At 39.6% G+C, this 22,419-nt stretch overlaps 1 protein-coding gene and 2 pseudogenes across 1 annotated transcript in view; 1 reads left to right on the top strand and 2 right to left on the bottom strand.

The window, feature by feature from the left end:
• The window catches only part of PGAP1 (post-GPI attachment to proteins inositol deacylase 1), a 466,817-nt gene that overhangs the window by 401,133 nt on the left and 43,265 nt on the right, over positions 1-22,419 (bottom strand). The window contains exon 3 of the mRNA XM_083153565.1: positions 15,798-15,973. Within this exon, the coding sequence (XP_083009691.1) occupies positions 15,798-15,973 (176 nt within the window). The remainder of the gene's footprint in view (positions 1-15,797; positions 15,974-22,419) is intronic.
• LOC146025046 (5S ribosomal RNA) lies at positions 8,783-8,902 on the bottom strand (annotated as a pseudogene).
• LOC146025045 (5S ribosomal RNA) lies at positions 13,882-14,001 on the top strand (annotated as a pseudogene).

The following is a 22,419-nucleotide window of genomic DNA, read 5'->3' as shown; positions in this document are numbered from 1 at the left end:
AAAGTCGTGTCGCTTTTAATTAGAGACCAGTTATTTTTAACCAAAGCAGTGGTTTCATTAGAGACAACATTATATCTGTTAACCCACGGCATAATCTTGGCCATGCTGGTATCTTTACTTTTGTGTCTGAGGAGTGACTCGCGGTCTAATTGTAACACCTTACGTTTGCAGGCGACAAGCTCATGATGTTTAAAGCCACGTTTCAAAAAATTTTTAATGAGTGCATCAAGTTGCTGCTCACAATCAGCTCTATCGCTATTGATGCGGTAGTAGCGTAACATTTGGGAGTAAGGCAAAGATGAAACAAGACTGCGGGGATGACAACTGGATGGGGACAGCAGAGTGTTACGGTCCGTGCTTTTGGTATAAACACTGGTAGTGATAATACCCGCTTTGAGGGAAACTTTGACGTCCAGAAAGTGGACCTCACTACTGGATGTTTCAAATGTAAATTTGATGGCATTATTAGTGTCATTGTGTTTAACAATGACATCATGAAGCAGGTTAACATCACCGTGCCAGATGGCAAACAGGTCATCTATATATCTCTTAAAAATAATAAAATGATCAACAATGCATGGGTCAGAAAGAAAAATGTCAAACTCAACAGAAAACATGAAAATATTAGCATATGAAGGAGCCACAGAACTGCCCATAGCGCAGCCCCGTAGCTGTAAATAAAAAGTATTATTGTAAATAAAAAAATTATTATACAAAATCAAATCCATGAGCTCAATAAGAAAATCAATTTTAATGGAATCAAAATCACTGTGGGTATTGAGGAATCGTCTCAAAGCAGCCAGACCCAGGGCGTGGGGAATCATGGTGTAGAGATTTACCACATCGATGGTGGCCAAATGACAATTGTCTACTAGTCTGGGAAGCTGATGAAGATTTTGTAAAAAAGTGGTGGTGTCCAACAAGAAGGTAGGTTGAGATTTAATAAGCGGTTGTAGTAGATCATCCAAATAAGTTGCAGTAGGTTGCAGCAGCGACCCGCATGCCGACACAATAGGGCGACCCGGAGGAGGGGACAAGCCCTTGTGAATTTTCGGAAGTGTGTATAAACAAGGAGTGATTGGAAAATCTGGAACCAGGACAGCTTGAATATCTTGAGTAATAATTTTAGCATCTACTCCCATTTGTAAGATGTTGGTCAATTTCTGTCGACATTGAGCAGTGGGGTTGACTGTCAACTGGCGATAGGTGTCAACATCAGAAAGTTGTTTCATTATTTCGGCATGATAGTCAGAGAGATCTTGCAGGACTATCGCCCCGCCTTTATCGGCTTGTCGAATAACAAGATTTTTATTTTCACTCAGATTTTTTAAGGCCAAACGCTCCGCTGGCATAAGATTAGGGTGGACAGACGAGGAGTGCTCGACAATGGCAGGAAGTCCTGTATCGAGCATCCTAGCAAAGGATTTAATGCTGGCATTATTTGAATATGGCTCGAAAGAGGAGGCAGGAGCAAACTGTTTCAAAACTGTAGGTAGGGGTGGTTTGACAGTTTTATTGGACGGGGGTTGATTGGCAAAGAACTCTTGTAATTTGATTTTTCTAATGAGTTCATGTTTCTCAATTTGCCACTGTAAATCACTGAAAGGCACAGAGGGCACGAAGGAGAGTCCATGATTCAAGAGTTTCAACTCACTTTTAGATAAGTCATGGGACGACAGATTGAAGATTATATTCTCGTGTTCGTTGGTGGGCGACCCGGACGGCCACCCCCTCTTCCACTGTTGCCCTCTTCGAGTGTAGCGCCTCTTACGTGGGACTTGGGGCCGCCTCGACCCCTCTGGGGGAGTCCACCTAAAGGGCCTGCTTTGGCACCTCTGGGTTTGCGTTGGTCAGCCTCGCTGTTAGAGCTGGTATTATCGGCCGATGTTTCTGTATCGAATTGATCGATAGTTCTTTGTGGGCGCCGTTTATTGCGGCGAAAGAAAGGTTTTTTAGAATCTTCTCCCGAATTGCCTGCCAACCATCTGTAGACAGTGTGTCTGTCGTAGTCAGTTTGCACCTTTAATAATTTTTCTTTTTTAAAGAGGATAAGCTCTCTTTTGTATGATGACAATTGGCTCTTGAGCCGTTCCATCCAATCCGTCTCTTTTTCTGCCACTAAAGTGGCCAAGTGCACGGTTTCAAATTTGGAGATTTTATCTTTGATCACAGCAAGTTCCTTGGATGATTGCTCCACCACAAGGACCATAAGATCAAAGGAGCACTTGTTAAGGGTCCCAATCCAGCGCTTACAGAACTGGGGATCGTAGCGCCCGATGGTCGGGCAGTTCCTGACGCGGAAACCACGGGGGATCATTTTTGACTTATAATAGTCACTTAAAGAGAGGGCATGAAGATGGAAATCGATCTCCTTCTTTTTTAAACGTAAGAGGTCTCTGTAGATAATGTCAGTTGCCAGGGATTCCTCTTCATCATTAATGCCACCTTTGAGAATAATAGCTTGAATCTCAACCTCAGAGAGGGAGTGGATGTCACCAATGGGAAAATTAAATTGTCCAATACTATCTTCATCTGCCATATTGGATGGTCTGTATGGTACAATGAGCCAGATTGGTGCAATGTGTGACACAGCACACAGTTGTAAGTTGCAATATATATCTTTTGCCACATTGCGCTGTATTATGTGCAATTATGCTTTATTGGTGTGTATTTTTATTGTATCATGTATTGTCCTGTTTAATATGCTATTTCTAATTGATTAGTCATTTATTTGTCTCAGGCTAATTGCTGTTTTTATCACCTATGAAGTGAGATTGAGACGCAGGTGCATACATTTTTTCTATTTCTATTTTTTAATACTGTTGCCTCTTGGTTCTAGTCGCAGTTCTTTCTTGTCACTTTTTAATTATTTTTGGTGCAATTTTCCTCACAGTGTCTGAGAAAGCTGGATTGCGGTATCCATGGCAACCAAGCTTCCCACATGCTGCACACTTGTTCAGCATGTGACATCATCATGCTGCGCCCTGTGGGCTGCTCCCTTGTCTCTCTGTGTCTCAGCCTCACTTCCTTGGTCTATGCTGCTATAAAGGTATGTCTTTTTTCTCTATTCTTTGTAACCTGACGAAAATTTGATAAATAAATTGAAACGTTGCTGCATACTAGCTGGCTTGTCTAGTTTATGGAGAATAGCCACGAGTGCCCCACCGCAAATCTACTATATTTTTCTATGTGCTGGCACCGGCGCTGCTGCATTTGGTTATAGTGAGTGCCAAACCCGAGTTGGATATACTTTGCATCTCTCCCCAGCCACAAGGAGTCTGCAAGTTGAGGCACCCTTCATTTATCTGTTGCTGCTGTGGATCAGCGAGGTACCTGTACACCGTTTGTTTGGGATCCCCCTGTGCTTTGCCCTTTTCCCTTTGTGGTGCTTTTGTTCACCAGGACTGTCTATCTCAGAACCTATATTGCAACTTACAACTGTGTGCTGTGTCACACATTGCACCAATCTGGCTCATTGTACCATACAGACCATCCAATATGGCAGATGAAGATAGTATTGGACAATTTAATTTTCCCATTGGTGACATCCACTCCCTCTCTGAGGTTGAGATTCAAGCTATTATTCTCAAAGGTGGCATTAATGATGAAGAGGAATCCCTGGCAACTGACATTATCTACAGAGACCTCTTACGTTTAAAAAAGAAGGAGATCGATTTCCATCTTCATGCCCTCTCTTTAAGTGACTATTATAAGTCAAAAATGATCCCCCGTGGTTTCCGCGTCAGGAACTGCCCGACCATCGGGCGCTACGATCCCCAGTTCTGTAAGCGCTGGATTGGGACCCTTAACAAGTGCTCCTTTGATCTTATGGTCCTTGTGGTGGAGCAATCATCCAAGGAACTTGCTGTGATCAAAGATAAAATCTCCAAATTTGAAACCGTGCACTTGGCCACTTTAGTGGCAGAAAAAGAGACGGATTGGATGGAACGGCTCAAGAGCCAATTGTCATCATACAAAAGAGAGCTTATCCTCTTTAAAAAAGAAAAATTATTAAAGGTGCAAACTGACTACGACAGACACACTGTCTACAGATGGTTGGCAGGCAATTCGGGAGAAGATTCTAAAAAACCTTTCTTTCGCCGCAATAAACGGCGCCCACAAAGAACTATCGATCAATTCGATACAGAAACATCGGCCGATAATACCAGCTCTAACAGCGAGGCTGACCAACGCAAACCCAGAGGTGCCAAAGCAGGCCCTTTAGGTGGACTCCCCCAGAGGGGTCGAGGCGGCCCCAAGTCCCACGTAAGAGGCGCTACACTCGAAGAGGGCAACAGTGGAAGAGGGGGTGGCCGTCCGGGTCGCCCACCAACGAACACGAGAATATAATCTTCAATCTGTCGTCCCATGACTTATCTAAAAGTGAGTTGAAACTCTTGAATCATGGACTCTCCTTCGTGCCCTCTGTGCCTTTCAGTGATTTACAGTGGCAAATTGAGAAACATGAACTCATTAGAAAAATCAAATTACAAGAGTTCTTTGCCAATCAACCCCCGTCCAATAAAACTGTCAAACCACCCCTACCTACAGTTTTGAAACAGTTTGCTCCTGCCTCCTCTTTCGAGCCATATTCAAATAATGCCAGCATTAAATCCTTTGCTAGGATGCTCGATACAGGACTTCCTGCCATTGTCGAGCACTCCTCGTCTGTCCACCCTAATCTTATGCCAGCGGAGCGTTTGGCCTTAAAAAATCTGAGTGAAAATAAAAATCTTGTTATTCGACAAGCCGATAAAGGCGGGGCGATAGTCCTGCAAGATCTCTCTGACTATCATGCCGAAATAATGAAACAACTTTCTGATGTTGACACCTATCGCCAGTTGACAGTCAACCCCACTGCTCAATGTCGACAGAAATTGACCAACATCTTACAAATGGGAGTAGATGCTAAAATTATTACTCAAGATATTCAAGCTGTCCTGGTTCCAGATTTTCCAATCACTCCTTGTTTATACACACTTCCGAAAATTCACAAGGGCTTGTCCCCTCCTCCGGGTCGCCCTATTGTGTCGGCATGCGGGTCGCTGCTGCAACCTACTGCAACTTATTTGGATGATCTACTACAACCGCTTATTAAATCTCAACCTACCTTCTTGTTGGACACCACCACTTTTTTACAAAATCTTCATCAGCTTCCCAGACTAGTAGACAATTGTCATTTGGCCACCATCGATGTGGTAAATCTCTACACCATGATTCCCCACGCCCTGGGTCTGGCTGCTTTGAGACGATTCCTCAATACCCACAGTGATTTTGATTCCATTAAAATTGATTTTCTTATTGAGCTCATGGATTTGATTTTGTATAATAATTTTTTTATTTACAATAATACTTTTTATTTACAGCTACGGGGCTGCGCTATGGGCAGTTCTGTGGCTCCTTCATATGCTAATATTTTCATGTTTTCTGTTGAGTTTGACATTTTTCTTTCTGACCCATGCATTGTTGATCATTTTATTATTTTTAAGAGATATATAGATGACCTGTTTGCCATCTGGCACGGTGATGTTAACCTGCTTCATGATGTCATTGTTAAACACAATGACACTAATAATGCCATCAAATTTACATTTGAAACATCCAGTAGTGAGGTCCACTTTCTGGACGTCAAAGTTTCCCTCAAAGCGGGTATTATCACTACCAGTGTTTATACCAAAAGCACGGACCGTAACACTCTGCTGTCCCCATCCAGTTGTCATCCCCGCAGTCTTGTTTCATCTTTGCCTTACTCCCAAAGGTTACGCTACTACCGCATCAATAGCGATAGAGCTGATTGTGAGCAGCAACTTGATGCACTCATTAAAAATTTTTTGAAACGTGGCTTTAAACATCATGAGCTTGTCGCCTGCAAACGTAAGGTGTTACAATTAGACCGCGAGTCACTCCTCAGACACAAAAGTAAAGATACCAGCATGGCCAAGATTATGCCGTGGGTTAACAGATATAATGTTGTCTCTAATGAAACCACTGCTTTGGTTAAAAATAACTGGTCTCTAATTAAAAGCGACACGACTTTACCCCTCGGTGAGCACCGGGTTATGCCGTGCTACTCCAAGGGACGTAGTCTCAAGGATATTTTGGTTAAAACCAATACATCCATCAATCCAGAACCACCCACTGTGACATGGTTGGGTGTTCAAAAGAAAAAAGGTTGTTTTAGGTGCGCATGCACCACCTGTCAATTCCTTTTACCAGGTGATTCTTTTAGTCACCCCCATACCGGCCACACATTTAAAATCCGTCACAACCTCACTTGTAACTCTTCATACGTTGTTTACCAACTTATATGTCCATGCAGTTTATCCTACATAGGTAAAACTATTAGGAAATTTAAGGAAAGGATGACAATGCACAGGAGTACCATCCGTCAGGCATTGGCATCCGGCAGTAGTGAGCATCCTGTCGCCAGGCATTTTGTTGACAATCATCATCCTCTTAACAGCCTAAGATATCGGATGATTGATTGGGTGCCCCCCAATATTCGCGGCGGTGACCGTGGTACCCGTCTATTACAATGTGAAGCCCGGTGGATACACCGCTTGGGCACTATTGCCCCTAAAGGTCTAAACGAGCAAATTTCCTTTGCTGTATTCCGCTGAGCTCATAATATTGCGATTGTGTCTTTACTATATCTTTTGCCACATTGCGCTGTATTATGTGCAATTATGCTTTATTGGTGTGTATTTTTATTGTATCATGTATTGTCCTGTTTAATATGCTATTTCTAATTGATTAGTCATTTATTTGTCTCAGGCTAATTGCTGTTTTTATCACCTATGAAGTGAGATTGAGACGCAGGTGCATACATTTTTTCTATTTCTATTTTTTAATACTGTTGCCTCTTGGTTCTAGTCGCAGTTCTTTCTTGTCACTTTTTAATTATTTTTGGTGCAATTTTCCTCACAGTGTCTGAGAAAGCTGGATTGCGGTATCCATGGCAACCAAGCTTCCCACATGCTGCACACTTGTTCAGCATGTGACATCATCATGCTGCGCCCTGTGGGCTGCTCCCTTGTCTCTCTGTGTCTCAGCCTCACTTCCTTGGTCTATGCTGCTATAAAGGTATGTCTTTTTTCTCTATTCTTTGTAACCTGACGAAAATTTGATAAATAAATTGAAACGTTGCTGCATACTAGCTGGCTTGTCTAGTTTATGGAGAATAGCCACGAGTGCCCCACCGCAAATCTACGATATATATATATATATATATATATATATATATATATATATATATATGTTAGCCTTGGATGAGTGGCGCCACTTTATGCTTAAGTAAATATATACAAAAACAACAATATTCCCTTATTTATATAGGGTGTCAGCCCGTCTTACAATGAAAAAGTACCGGTATAATACTTAAGAAAAATGTGCAGGGAAGGAGTAAGACCTTGGCGACAAATTGTTGTGAGAAGTAATAAATAGTATATAAAAAAATATAAAAATTTTTTTATTATTGTAACAATATGAGACAAATATATAAAATAGACCAGAAGGGGGCGGACTACTACGGTGTCAGGCTTAAAATATTAGGGAGTCAAGGATACATAAAAAATATATATAAAATATATAAGAGGTTCCTATATATAAAAAAGTGGGGGATGGGATATAAAAAGTACAAAATACAAAATACAATGGATAAAAAGTAGAACAGTAATAGCAGCAAATTCAATAAAGAACGCTTATCTTTTTAAGAAGGTAGGAGGTCAGATACCCGACGCGTTTCGTCTATGTGACTTCTTCAAGGGGTAGGGAGCAACTGAACTCAGGCCGGTTTTTATACCTATATGCCTGTCAGATAATCCGTGACATCACTTCCTGTGATTCACTGGCTTAATTAATGGTGTAAAAAATCAAAAGGAGATATTAGGGATTGTAGGGGCTAAATGAACATATGAGTTTATGCATGAATATGATGTCCAGCTAAACGCTACATATAGAAGGATAAATACGTTTTAAAACACAGTAACAAACGTATATTAGATGAAGTTGCGGCACTTCCGCCACACTTCCTGTGTCCTTATAGTCCGACTGCGCATGTCCGGCTTGTTAGAATTGGTTGCTGAGCGACGACCTCCTTTCTGTATGCGCATGTGCCAGGAGGTCCCGTTCGGAGATGCGAGCGTCTCATCTTCACATCCATAGCTCTAGTGGATGTGTCTGAAGTCGCGAGTGCCGGCGGCCATTTTCTTGTGGATCACATATAGGAGAACATCGTAATTTGACTGGCGGCCATCTTTTCAGGGGTATTTCTCATCATATGATGCATATATATAATGACAAGAACAAAGAGCATAGTAACTAGAAGTTCCTGGGTTATATTTAACGGCAGAACGAACGGGGATAATTCCCATATTATCACTATGCGCTGATAATGAACAAAATATGAATAATAAGCAAATAGACGTATTTGCAGCATTTGCATATGAAAAAATGATTATAGGTACATTGATTGACACTATAGAACACTCTGTGAAAACGAAGTGCTAGTGCTAGTATAGGTATAAAGTGCTGGTGCTGGTATAGGTATAATAGTGTCAGAGTCGTTAGTGACACATTTTAGAGGATTATTAAAAGTGACAGGATTAATAGAGTTTAATAAATATACATATAGTGCTAAAAAAGTAATTAGAGTGCTGTGCATTTGATAATTAATTTATTTATATACATACAAAGTACTAAGGTGCTAATTGGGTTAGGGAAAGTGATAAATATGATAAATATTCATAGAACATTGATCCAAAGTTATCCGAGTCACTAATTTTTGCTACAGCACCAGGTTTTCCCAAGGGGTCTCCCATCTTGGTACTAGCCTGGCCCAACACTGCTTAGCTTCCAAGATCGGACGAGATTGGGCGTATCATAGTGTGGTTTGACTGTAGAGTAAAATGACGACAACTGGAGATGTTATTAGTGTTTTTATTATTATTAATGGTGAAAAAGAGTGAGGGTTAGAGAGGATTTTTATATGATAAAATGATAGGAGAACCTTAGAGGAAAGGTGCAATTTCATAATTGTCATTAAAACCCCGGGGATGCATGGTGTCCAACTCGAAAATCCAATACATCTCACGTTGGGATAGTTTGTTCGCCAAATCTCCTCCTCTCGGTCCCAGTTTGACATGTTCAATCGCTTTAAAAGTCAGTCCTTCTGGGTTGGCATTGTGGTGTATTTCAAAATGCTTGTAGATGGCATGGTTGTCGATTTTGTTCTTTATATTTCGGGTGTGTTCTTGGATCCTTAATTTCAAAAGTCTCTTGGTTTTGCCCACGTACTTCAGATGGCATGGGCACTCGAGTAGATATATTACGGAAGATGTGTTGCAGTTCATAAAGTCTTTTATGTGATACTCTTTTGTGTCGTTATAATTGGTAAACCTTTTCCTGGTGGGGTGGACAAATTTACAGATGTTACACTTGCCGCATTTATAGGAGCCAGTACATTTCAATCCGGAATTGCTTTCTGTGCGTGATGATGTGATGAGACTAGGTGCTATTAAATCTTTTAGGTTTTTGGATTTTCTGAAAATAACCTCAGGGTTAGGTGGAAGTAGTTCTTTTAGGATTGGGTCCATAAGAAGTAAATTCCAATGTTTCTTTAAGCTCTGTTTAATAACCTGTTCGTGTTGATTGTATGTGGTGATGAAGGCGATTGTGTCCTTCTTTTCCTCTTTGGTCTTATATTCAAGGAGATCATCTCTATTAACCTGGTTTACTTTCGTGATTGCATTCTGTAGGAGTTGGTCTGGGTACTCTTTTTCTTTGAATCTTTGTTTATACATCTCCAGCTGGGCCTCGCATTCATCATTTTTATTGCAGTTTCTCTTTATACGGTTAAACTGGGAGTATGGGATATTTTCCTTCCATTTACGCAGGTGATTGCTTTTAAAATGTAGGTAGCTGTTGGTATCAACTTTTTTAATGAAATTTTTGGTATTTACTTCGGCGCCTTCGCCCATTAAAACCAAGTCTAAAAATTCAATCTTTGTTTTGTTGATACTAGAGGTGAATTTTAGGTTCATTTGGTTGTCTCCAATGTACTCCAAAAACTTAAAAAACAGCTGCTCATCACCTTCCCAAACTATTAAAATGTCATCGATGTATCTCTTGTAAAATCTGATATTTTCCTTAAAAGCATGGTCTGTATATATGAAACGTTTTTCCCAGCTCCCCATAAAAAGATTTGCAAAACTGGGTGCAAAGATCGTGCCCATTGCTGTGCCACATTTTTGAAGATAAAACTGGTCGAGAAATTTAAAATAGTTATGGCTTAGAATAAACTTCATAAGATCGCATATAAAATTCTTGTGTTGTGGATTAAGTTCGTCATCTTCCTCCAGAAACTCCTTACAGGCTTCGATTCCCAATTGGTGTTCGATACATGTGTACAGTGACTGTACATCTATTGTGGCCCAAAAAAATGAATCTTTCCATGTAAAATTTTTTAAAAGATTTAAGACTGTGGTAGTGTCCTTTAGATAGGCGGGTAGGTTTGTCACATACTTCCGTAAAAAGATATCCACATACTCCGACAGATTAGAAGTCAAGGAGTCAATCCCTGCCACTATGGGACGTCCTGGTGGGTTTTCTAGGGATTTATGAATCTTGGGTAAGAAATAAAAGATTGGGGTAATGGGATTTGACCTCATGAGGTATTGGTACTCGTCTTTTGTTATAGTTTTTTCCCTTAGTCCTTGAAGAAGTAGAAGTCTCAGTTCTTCTATAAAAGCTTCCTTCGGATCATGGTTGAGTGCTGTATAAGATGCCTCATCGTTCAATAGTCTGTTCGCCTCACATACATAAGCCTCACGGTCTAAAATCACCAGACCCCCCCCTTTGTCGGCTTGTTTTATAATGATTTCTTGATTTTCCTTCAGATGTTTAAGGGCTTCTCTTTCCGCATTCGACAAGTTTTTGTGTACTATTGGTTCAAAATCTCTGTCACATAGATCCTTTTTTACTAAGTCATAAAAAATCCCAATATTGTTGCCTTTAGACTCAATGGGATAATATTTTGATGTTGGTTTCAAACCAGAGTTAGACTTGTTTTCATAATTTTGTAGGGTTGCGTTCTCTTTTTTTGCAAAATGTCTTTTGAGGGTTAGTTTCCTTATAAATTTGTTTAAATCAATGTACGTTTCGAATTTGTTCATACCTCCTGTTGGGGCGAATGATAGACCTCTGTTTAGAAGGGTGGTTTCTGCTTCCGTTAGTTCATGTTTAGAAAGGTTGAAAATACCTTTGGGTTGTGTTTTTATTGGAGCGTTCTTTTTTTGTTCTCTCTCCCTCCTGCCGCCCCTTTTTCCTCTTCTTCTGTGAATCGTCTTTTTAGAGGTGACGCTATCCTTACGTCTTCCTTCACGTTCATTCTTATATTTTCTCGAATTCTTGTTCCTGTGTCCGTGGATAAAAAACCGTCATCTCCTGTGGAATTCAGCCTTTGTAGCGGTGTATAGCGGTTAAATGTTCTCCACTGCGGTGTTTTGGGGGAGTCGTTGTTTCTGCTATCAATGTTACGATTCCAAGTTCTTGTTGTTGGGTTATGTTGTTTGTGGTAATTTCTTTGCTGGTAGCGTACATTCGTGAAACGGCTCCAATTCTTGACTTTGCCTTGTTCGTAGTCAAGTTTGTCCCTTTGAAATTTTTTCTCCTTGTTTTTGATTACCTCCTCCTCCATTCTTTCTATTTTCTTATTAAGTACTATTTCATTCACTTTGAAATCCTCTTTATCTTTAAACGCCTCTAAAGCTGCCTCTTTACTTTTAATTTCTTCTTCAAGTAGTGCGAGTGACTTTTTCTTTTCATTTACTATCAATCTCATGAGATTGATGGAGCAGTTGTGTAAAATTGCGTCCCATTTCTCAATGAACTCTGTATCCATGTTGCCCAAGGTGGGTTGTTTGGTCATTCTAAGACCTCTTGGCACTCTGTCCACTGCAATATATTGCTCAAGTCCTTTAATGTCCCACCAGGTTTTCATTTCTTTGGCCAAAAGTCTTTCGAATGTCCAAAACTTATCATCCAAATCTCCTTGGTTGGTGGGTTCAGTTGGTACTATTTTTTCACTAAAGATTTTTTGGCACCAATCATTTTGTTTATTGGTGCGATCATTGCCTCTAAGCATGATATCTATGCCGGGCCAAAAAGCACCAGGCAGCCGCTCAAAATATACCTAGAAAATGTTTGTTAGCCTTGGATGAGTGGCGCCACTTTATGCTTAAGTAAATATATACAAAAACAACAATATTCCCTTATTTATATAGGGTGTCAGCCCGTCTTACAATGAAAAAGTACCGGTATAATACTTAAGAAAAATGTGCAGGGAAGGAGTAAGACCTTGGCGACAAATTGTTGTGAGAAGTAATAAATAGTATATAAAAAAATATAAAAAATTTTTTATTATTGTAACAATATGAGACAAATATATAAAATAGACCAGAAGGGGGCGGACTACTACGGTGTCAGGCTTAAAATATTAGGGAGTCAAGGATAAATTTCTCGACCAGTTTTATCTTCAAAAATGTGGCACAGCAATGGGCACGATCTTTGCACCCAGTTTTGCAAATCTTTTTATGGGGAGCTGGGAAAAACGTTTCATATATACAGACCATGCTTTTAAGGAAAATATCAGATTTTACAAGAGATACATCGATGACATTTTAATAGTTTGGGAAGGTGATGAGCAGCTGTTTTTTAAGTTTTTGGAGTACATTGGAGACAACCAAATGAACCTAAAATTCACCTCTAGTATCAACAAAACAAAGATTGAATTTTTAGACTTGGTTTTAATGGGCGAAGGCGCCGAAGTAAATACCAAAAATTTCATTAAAAAAGTTGATACCAACAGCTACCTACATTTTAAAAGCAATCACCTGCGTAAATGGAAGGAAAATATCCCATACTCCCAGTTTAACCGTATAAAGAGAAACTGCAATAAAAATGATGAATGCGAGGCCCAGCTGGAGATGTATAAACAAAGATTCAAAGAAAAAGAGTACCCAGACCAACTCCTACAGAATGCAATCACGAAAGTAAACCAGGTTAATAGAGATGATCTCCTTGAATATAAGACCAAAGAGGAAAAGAAGGACACAATCGCCTTCATCACCACATACAATCAACACGAACAGGTTATTAAACAGAGCTTAAAGAAACATTGGAATTTACTTCTTATGGACCCAATCCTAAAAGAACTACTTCCACCTAACCCTGAGGTTATTTTCAGAAAATCCAAAAACCTAAAAGATTTAATAGCACCTAGTCTCATCACATCATCACGCACAGAAAGCAATTCCGGATTGAAATGTACTGGCTCCTATAAATGCGGCAAGTGTAACATCTGTAAATTTGTCCACCCCACCAGGAAAAGGTTTACCAATTATAACGACACAAAAGAGTATCACATAAAAGACTTTATGAACTGCAACACATCTTCCGTAATATATCTACTCGAGTGCCCATGCCATCTGAAGTACGTGGGCAAAACCAAGAGACTTTTGAAATTAAGGATCCAAGAACACACCCGAAATATAAAGAACAAAATCGACAACCATGCCATCTACAAGCATTTTGAAATACACCACAATGCCAACCCAGAAGGACTGACTTTTAAAGCGATTGAACATGTCAAACTGGGACCGAGAGGAGGAGATTTGGCGAACAAACTATCCCAACGTGAGATGTATTGGATTTTCGAGTTGGACACCATGCATCCCCGGGGTTTTAATGACAATTATGAAATTGCACCTTTCCTCTAAGGTTCTCCTATCATTTTATCATATAAAAATCCTCTCTAACCCTCACTCTTTTTCACCATTAATAATAATAAAAACACTAATAACATCTCCAGTTGTCGTCATTTTACTCTACAGTCAAACCACACTATGATACGCCCAATCTCGTCCGATCTTGGAAGCTAAGCAGTGTTGGGCCAGGCTAGTACCAAGATGGGAGACCCCTTGGGAAAACCTGGTGCTGTAGCAAAAATTAGTGACTCGGATAACTTTGGATCAATGTTCTATGAATATTTATCATATTTATCACTTTCCCTAACCCAATTAGCACCTTAGTACTTTGTATGTATATAAATAAATTAATTATCAAATGCACAGCACTCTAATTACTTTTTTAGCACTATATGTATATTTATTAAACTCTATTAATCCTGTCACTTTTAATAATCCTCTAAAATGTGTCACTAACGACTGACACTATTATACCTATACCAGCACCAGCACTTTATACCTATACTAGCACTAGCACTTCGTTTTCACAGAGTGTTCTATAGTGTCAATCAATGTACCTATAATCATTTTTTCATATGCAAATGCTGCAAATACGTCTATCTGCTTATTATTCATATTTTGTTCATTATCAGCGCATAGTGATAATATGGGAATTATCCCCGTTCGTTCTGCCGTTAAATATAACCCAGGAACTTCTAGTTACTATGCTCTTTGTTCTTGTCATTATATATATGCATCATATGATGAGAAATACCCCTGAAAAGATGGCCGCCAGTCAAATTACGATGTTCTCCTATATGTGAACCACAAGAAAATGGCCGCCGGCACTCGCGACTTCAGACACATCCACTAGAGCTATGGATGTGAAGATGAGACGCTCGCATCTCCGAACGGGACCTCCTGGCACATGCGCATACAGAAAGGAGGTCGTCGCTCAGCAACCAATTCTAACAAGCCGGACATGCGCAGTCGGACTATAAGGACACAGGAAGTGTGGCAGAAGTGCCGCAACTTCATCTAATATACGTTTGTTACTGTGTTTTAAAACGTATTTATCCTTCTATATGTAGCGTTTAGCTGGACATCATATTCATGCATAAACTCATATGTTCATTTAGCCCCTACAATCCCTAATATCTCCTTTTGATTTTTTACACCATTAATTAAGCCAGTGAATCACAGGAAGTGATGTCACGGATTATCTGACAGGCATATAGGTATAAAAACCGGCCTGAGTTCAGTTGCTCCCTACCCCTTGAAGAAGTCACATAGACGAAACGCGTCGGGTATCTGACCTCCTACCTTCTTAAAAAGATAAGCGTTCTTTATTGAATTTGCTGCTATTACTGTTCTACTTTTTATCCATTGTATTTTGTACTTTTTATATCCCATCCCCCACTTTTTTATATATAGGAACCTCTTATATATTTTATATATATTTTTTATGTATCCTTGACTCCCTAATATTTTAAGCCTGACACCGTAGTAGTCCGCCCCCTTCTGGTCTATTTTATATATTTGTCTCATATTGTTACAATAATAAAAAAATGTTTATATTTTTTTATATACTATTTATTACTTCTCACAACAATTTGTCGCCAAGGTCTTACTCCTTCCCTGCACATATATATATATATATATAAATTGATTCGAAGCAGCAACACCGTCAAGGGTACATCTGTAAGGGTGCCGGTCCAGAGAAACCACGATGTGGGATCACTCAAATACACGCATATGGCCGCACTCCCAAAAAAACAATCAGGACACAGGTCACTTGAAGTATAGAATACTTCAAGTGACCTGTGTCCTGATTGTTTTTTTTGGGAGTGCGGCCATATGCGTGTGTATATATATATATTTGGGAGTGCGGCCATATGCGTGTGTATATATATATATATATATATATATATATATATATATATATATATATATATATATATATATATATATATATATATATATATATATATAGAGAGAGAGAGAGAGAGAGAGAGAGAGAGAGAGAGAGAGAGAGAGAGAGAGAGAGAATCTTACCTTATAAATCCGTAGTATTGCTTTAACACAAGTATGGACAAACTTGGTTTGCTTTTGTAAACTACCACCGTAAAGTGCAATAAGTTCTTCATTGAAATTCACACTGAAAACATCGAAGTGATAACTATAATTAATGTTTTCAGCTTTCCGAAGTGCAATTGAACCAAAAGAACGAACTGAGGAAGAAATAAAAAATCTTTATAGTATGTATACAAATAAACCTATAAACACATTTAGATCTATGTAATATACTCAAACACTGTCACAATGGTTGGTTCCCTTCCACGAAAAATTAACCATATCACCAAATCTCATGCAAACAACTCATTTATTTCATACAGGATTTAAAAAAAAAAAAAAAACACCTGATAGGACTTTAAACTATTGTTTTGTTGCACAACCTTTATAGGCAATCCTTCAATCAGGCAATTTCTACAGCTTTCAAAGAAACCTCTGCATCTGTCAAAAGGTACTTTGGGCCCACTCTTCCTGAGCAAACTACCCCAGGTACCTCAGATTTAATAAGAGCCTCCTCCAGACCATAGATGTTCGATAGGATTTGGATAAAGGCTCATTGATGTAAAAGTAGAAAAGTCCAATGATTTGCTCTTATGGTGCTTCTAAACCTGTGTGTTGGGTGTTTATCGTTTTGATTAACCTATGAACTGCAACAGTGCTCCAAAAGCCTTGAAATATCATTGTGCCCCACACAGATTTAAGGCACCCATATCATACACAGTAAAAGCAGACCCAAAACATAGTCAAACCACCTCCATGATTCACAGTAGGTGGAGTGTAATTTTCTTTGAGCATTTATTAATATGTGTGAACATGAACCTGATGTTATATACCAAAAAGCACCAATTCTGATTCATCTGTCCAAAATACATTGTCCCAGCATTGTGGCTTGCCAATATACAGTCTAACAATTTCCAGTCTGTCTTTTTATTTTATTTAAAAAAATAATAATTTACTTGTCTTGTAATGGGCCCATTGTGACTCAAAGGGGTCGATCCTATTATTTGCGATTAATTTGCCAAAGCGAATCATCACAGCAGTCTGCTCACTTTATGGTGGCCGGAAATTGTAGAAAAGTGCTCACTGCCCCATATAATATGGTGGCGAGCAATTTTCAGCAAAGTCGGGCTGAAACCAGTCTGAGATGGGTGCAAAATCAGTTGCTGTTGCTGGCATTTAACCGCCCTTGCAGTGGCACCTCGTACTCTTCACAGTTAATAGGATGGCGAGATCAGACACAAACATAGCTTTACTGTAGATAGCGACTGGCACTCACTTCCAAGTGTAAATGTTTCCTTTGGTGCCTTCCTAATTGAAGAGAAGGCAATCAAAGGACATATTCCAGATAATCATGAAAAGGAGACCACGCTCTTCTAGGTGATTAACTTTTCACTCTTTATAGATTTTTATAAAAGTATGACTGAAATGTTAAAACACCTAGAAGTAGCTGTTTGCATACTGCTATATTTTATATATAGGTAATTGTGCAAATATTTTTATAAGATTTGAAAGTGAGTTAGAATGTATTAGTGGCTGGGATGGTATGTAACCTCTTACCATTTGTTATCTTAGTTTTATTGCTAGTGGAAGAGGGACTCTGGCTGGGTGGGGTCTCTATCAATTAACTTAGAAACAGCTTTTAGTATATATTGTGAACAACAGGCTGACCCCAGCCTGGCTGACTATTGCAAGCTGACTATTGTTAGCTTGTCAGATTTTTAAGTAGGGCAAAAACAGTTACATAGATTAAAGCTTGGACTTATTCTGGACTTAAACTGGACAGAAACTGCCAACCAATTTAACATCTTCGTATCAAAGTGACTCAGAAAGACAGAAAACACCAGCAACTCAGAAAACCAAGAGACTGTTTGAGTGAGCTCACTTCATTCTCACATCATACTACTCCTGGCTGCTTAATCTGGCTATTCAGTTGTGATATCACCATTTCTCCATCTGCTAAAACTTTTTGAATATCAATCGTTAAGCTTGTGCTTGCACTGTCAGTTTTGAAAATGCCCAGCTGTACCTCTAATGACTTTACCTCTCTTGCTGTTCCATTGAGAGTAGGTGTCCCTGAATATTTTATTCTTGGCCCTCTTTTCTATCTCTACATATCCTCTCTGGGTGAACTTATTTGTTCACTCGACTTTCACTATGCTGATAATACTAAAATCTACCCCTCGTTTCCTGATCGCTCTCCTTCCATCTTAACTCATATCTCCAACTGTCTCTCTGCTGTCTACTCTTGGATGACCCAGCGCTTTTTTAGACTTAAAATATCAAACACTAAGCTGACCTCTTCCCACCCTCCTGCATAAAACCTGACCATCTCTCATCCTAACCTACTGTTTATGCCCACTTCTTCGCCTTCTGTGCCACCCCTGTCTGTCTAACCCTCCCCTTTAGAATGTAAGCTCTCACGAGCAGGGCCCTCTCTCCTCATGTGCCTTTCTTAGAATATATAAACGTCTGCCACCCTGATGATTGCTTCAGTGTCCTGTCTCCTGATGCAACTATCCATATTTACCATATACTTGTCCTAAACTGTCTCTTTAATGTAATTTTTTATGTGTGTTTGCTCATAACTATACTCTGTAAAGCGCTGTGGAATTTGTATGCGCTATATAAGAAACTGTTAATAAATAAATAATAAAAATAGAAAAGCATTGTGACCCGTTTATTATTAGATAGACAGATACACACACACACACACATACATACTGATGCAAATGTAAAAGGATTTAAGAAAATAGACCATAGGCAAGACAGTCAAGAAACAAAATGTATGTAATGTATATGGAGCACGGACATGTCCGCTCATAAAAATGTGTGATGATAAAAGCATTATGAAATACCTCTCATAAGCACACTGAACATAACATAGTATGATGAGATGCACTTCAAGCTGCTTTATATGGCCTATTATATTCTTTAACCGAGATGCATGACAGGTGGCTCTTAATACTCAAAAGTGCTTCATGTAGCCTCAGTCTAATGCAGACCCATTACACTGGAGAGGATTCTTTGCTAAAGTACAGGAGGTTCTGATACACTCTTATATGTCATGGGATCTGGGCAGCTTTAAAACCGGAAATGGTGTAAAAACCGTGAATCTTCAAATTTCACATATGCTAATTCGGAAGAGAGACTTCAAAGTCTCAGGCCAAATTGCTGCCGATGCCAAAAAACTGGATCAATTCTGGTACTCTATGGGATGTATATAGTGAATAAAGAACAAGCAGCACTAGTACTACTACTATAGGCATGGCATTTCCAGGGTTGGGAGATTCCAAAGACTCCATATTTCAATCTCTAGATTTCATTTTTGGCTCTGAGCCAATTGGACCACAAAAACTATAGAAATTAAGCTTCAAGCCCATTTTAATTTATTCATAGAATTAAGCAACAGCAATTCTATAACAGCATACTTGACACCAGCACTGATGACACTATCACATTATATATATATATATATATATATATATATATATATATATATATATATATATATATATATATATTAGGAGAAGGACAGATTATCATTTCAACAGCTCATTGACTGTATTGGCTAATAGACAGACACTCACACAACTTCCACATTGCACTTGTTTTAGCTAGCAAAATGAGACACTGGTTAATGCTGGTTGGTCACCCACACCTCTGCCATCCCCCCTCCTTCTCCCCTGGGAGACTACCCTTTCATAGTCAAAGAAGCCAGTGTGAATAATGCATCCAAGTCCCCTAGCCAGAAACCCCTGCAAGCTGGGCAGACAATTGGAGGGGACACCATGCACAGTTGCATGCTGCTTCCCTTGAAAGTGTCACAAAATAGTGGGCCCTAAAATCCAAGACTCTCCTCTTATGTATGGTACCGGCCTCAAGTCTCTAGGACTTATAGAACTGGATTTAAGAGTGCAAAGGAAACACATTTTCCCCTAGACTAAAATGGGCCCTTTAATTCAGACCCATCATGGGCTCTGACGCTTGCCGTTAGCCTTGTGGGGGTCTCAGAAACTTGGAGTTTATATACTCCGTTAGCTAAACATCTCCTTTTCTTTAAGAACCCCGTTTCAAGCTGATCGGACCACCAAAACTGGAGAAGTTAAGCTTAAGTTTGTGACACTGGCAAGGGAAGCGGCAAACAACCGTGAGTGAGGCCCCTTCCAATTGTCTGCCCAGCTTGCAGCCGTTTCTGGCTAGGGGACTTGGACGCAATTTACAGTATTCATGCTGGCTTCCTTGACTGTGAAAAGAGCAGTCTCCCAGGGCAGGGGGAAGGGAGAGGTGGGAGTGACCAGCCAGCATTAACAAGCATCTCATTACGCTAGCTAAAACACAGGCTATACAGGTCATCCACCAGCAACATCTGGTGGATGACCTCTAGTATTGCACTCATAGGGTAGTGCAATACGCCATGCTGTGCGAATTATTTGTTGGGACAAACGCCACATGTAGCATAGATAAGAGTGGATCCATCTGGACTATGTCATTAATAAAAATGTTAGCTGGACTGTCTGCAGGGCAACAGGACCTGGATGCTAAACAGCAAGCTCAAATTCAGATGTTGCATGAGGGACAGCAGCACCTGGCTGATAAACCGCTATCTCAGATGCAGGAGCACCAAGATCACATTCAGCTGTTGCATGACGAATTAAAGTAGCTGAGAAAAGGTGGGCAGGAGCGGGAGAGATTAGCAAATGTCAGTCCAGCAGATGACATAGAGGCCTTCCTTTGCACATTTGAGAGCACAGCCATGCATTCAAAACGGCTTGCAGAGGAATGGTCTGATAGGCTGGCACCCTGTTTGACAGGGAAGGAGCAGATAGCCTATGATGATACAATGGTGGCAGAGGCAAGCCCCTACCCTGGCCTTGAGAAGGCTATACTCTACAGGATTGGAGTGATGGGCCTCAGCATAGCCCAAGAATTCATGACGTAGATCCGTTATTAGTGCCCGAAAAACTCGAGCAGTTGGTACTGGGAACTGCACATACGCAGTATCTAAGAAGACTGTACATCGGACAAAGTTTAGGGCTCCCATGGGAATTGGTATGGATTTGATAGGGCCAGTGGAAAAATCTGCTCGATGGCAACATTATATTTTTGTGGTAGTGGATTATGCCACCGATACCCAGAGGCTGTTGCACTATTACTGAAGAGTTATTAACACTGTATACCTGTCAGTGAATACCAAAAAGACGTACTAAAGGACCAAGGTACTCAGTTTGTTTAAAAAATGAAAGATCTGCGATGGTTGTTAATGGTAGATAGGATTAGGTATCAGATCCTTAAACAGTTAATAAAGAGGGTGGTGTCTCAAAAAGCAAAGAGGGTGCCCAATAGTTCATAGAATTGCCCCCTGATATATTTGGACAGGTTAAGCAAGTCTCCCCTTAAACGTCTCTCTTCTAGTGTAAACATTCCTAATTTGACTACTTTGTCTTTATAGCTTAAAGACCATCCCTTTTATAAGCTTGGTTGCCCTTTTCTGAACTTTTTCTAGCTCCATACTGTCCTTTTTGTATTGTGGGGCCCTGAATTGCACATTTCTAGATGAAGTCTAAACACTGCCTTGTAGAGTAGTATAACTACATTGTCTTACCTAGATTCCATGCCCATTTATATACAGGCTAGTATCCAGTTGGCCTTAGTGGCTGCACCATGACACTGAGAACTGCACCTCAGTTTGTTGTCTATTTGGACTCCTAGGTCCGTTTCCATTTTTGTTTTGCCCAATTATTCTTTATTTATTTTATAAGCCACACACTGGTTATGTTATATATCTTCCAAGATGCATAACCTAACATTTACCTACACTGAACCTCATTTTCCATTTATGAGCCCATTCATCAAGTTCATCTAAGTACCTCTGTAAAATGGAGACATCCTTGACCGTTCTTAACACCCTGCATAGTTTTTTTTATTCGCAAAGATGGAGACTCTGCTTAGTATTCATTCACTTCGTACTGGTATCCAACTTGAAAATGCACCATTTACCACCACTCTCTGGCGCTAGTTTCTTACACAGCTACACATTTTAACCCCTAGTCTTACTTCCTCCATTTTTTTTAACAATCCTCTGATGTGGCACAGTGTCAAACACCTTTTCAAAATCCAACCAGCATAACAGGTTGAGTATCCCTTATCCAAAATGCTCAGGATCAGAAGAATTTTGGATAACGGATTATTCTGTATTATGGAATAGTTTTAGATTTGAAAGAGGTATCTTGAATACTTGAGTATAAACACATCAAACACATGAAATACACACAAATATATTTTATTTGTGCATGAAACAAGGTTTTAAAAAATACAACAAAATTTGTGTACTATCACAGCCACTGAATTTGAATGCCAAGCAATCATGTCCTTGCACATATTTAGTGCCAGTTTCATGTTATTTCCCCAGTAGTGCCAGTTACAGATTTTTAGCAAAAAATAAAAAAAGTAAATTTTGGAGACTGTGGTTTTCGGAATAGTTTGGATAACAGATATTTGGATAAGGGATACTCAACCTGTATCAATGTATAGGTTTGTGCTAACTTCCTCTTAAAAACTTATTAGGTTAGTTTGGCACAAACTATTCTTTACAAACCCATGTTTA

Source organism: Crinia signifera, chromosome 7 (genome assembly GCF_055691185.1).
Source record: "Crinia signifera chromosome 7, ASM5569118v1, whole genome shotgun sequence".
NCBI classification, from domain to species: domain Eukaryota; kingdom Metazoa; phylum Chordata; class Amphibia; order Anura; family Myobatrachidae; genus Crinia; species Crinia signifera.
Note: the sequence above shows the minus strand (reverse complement) of the source record. Positions and strands in the feature narration are given on the sequence as shown.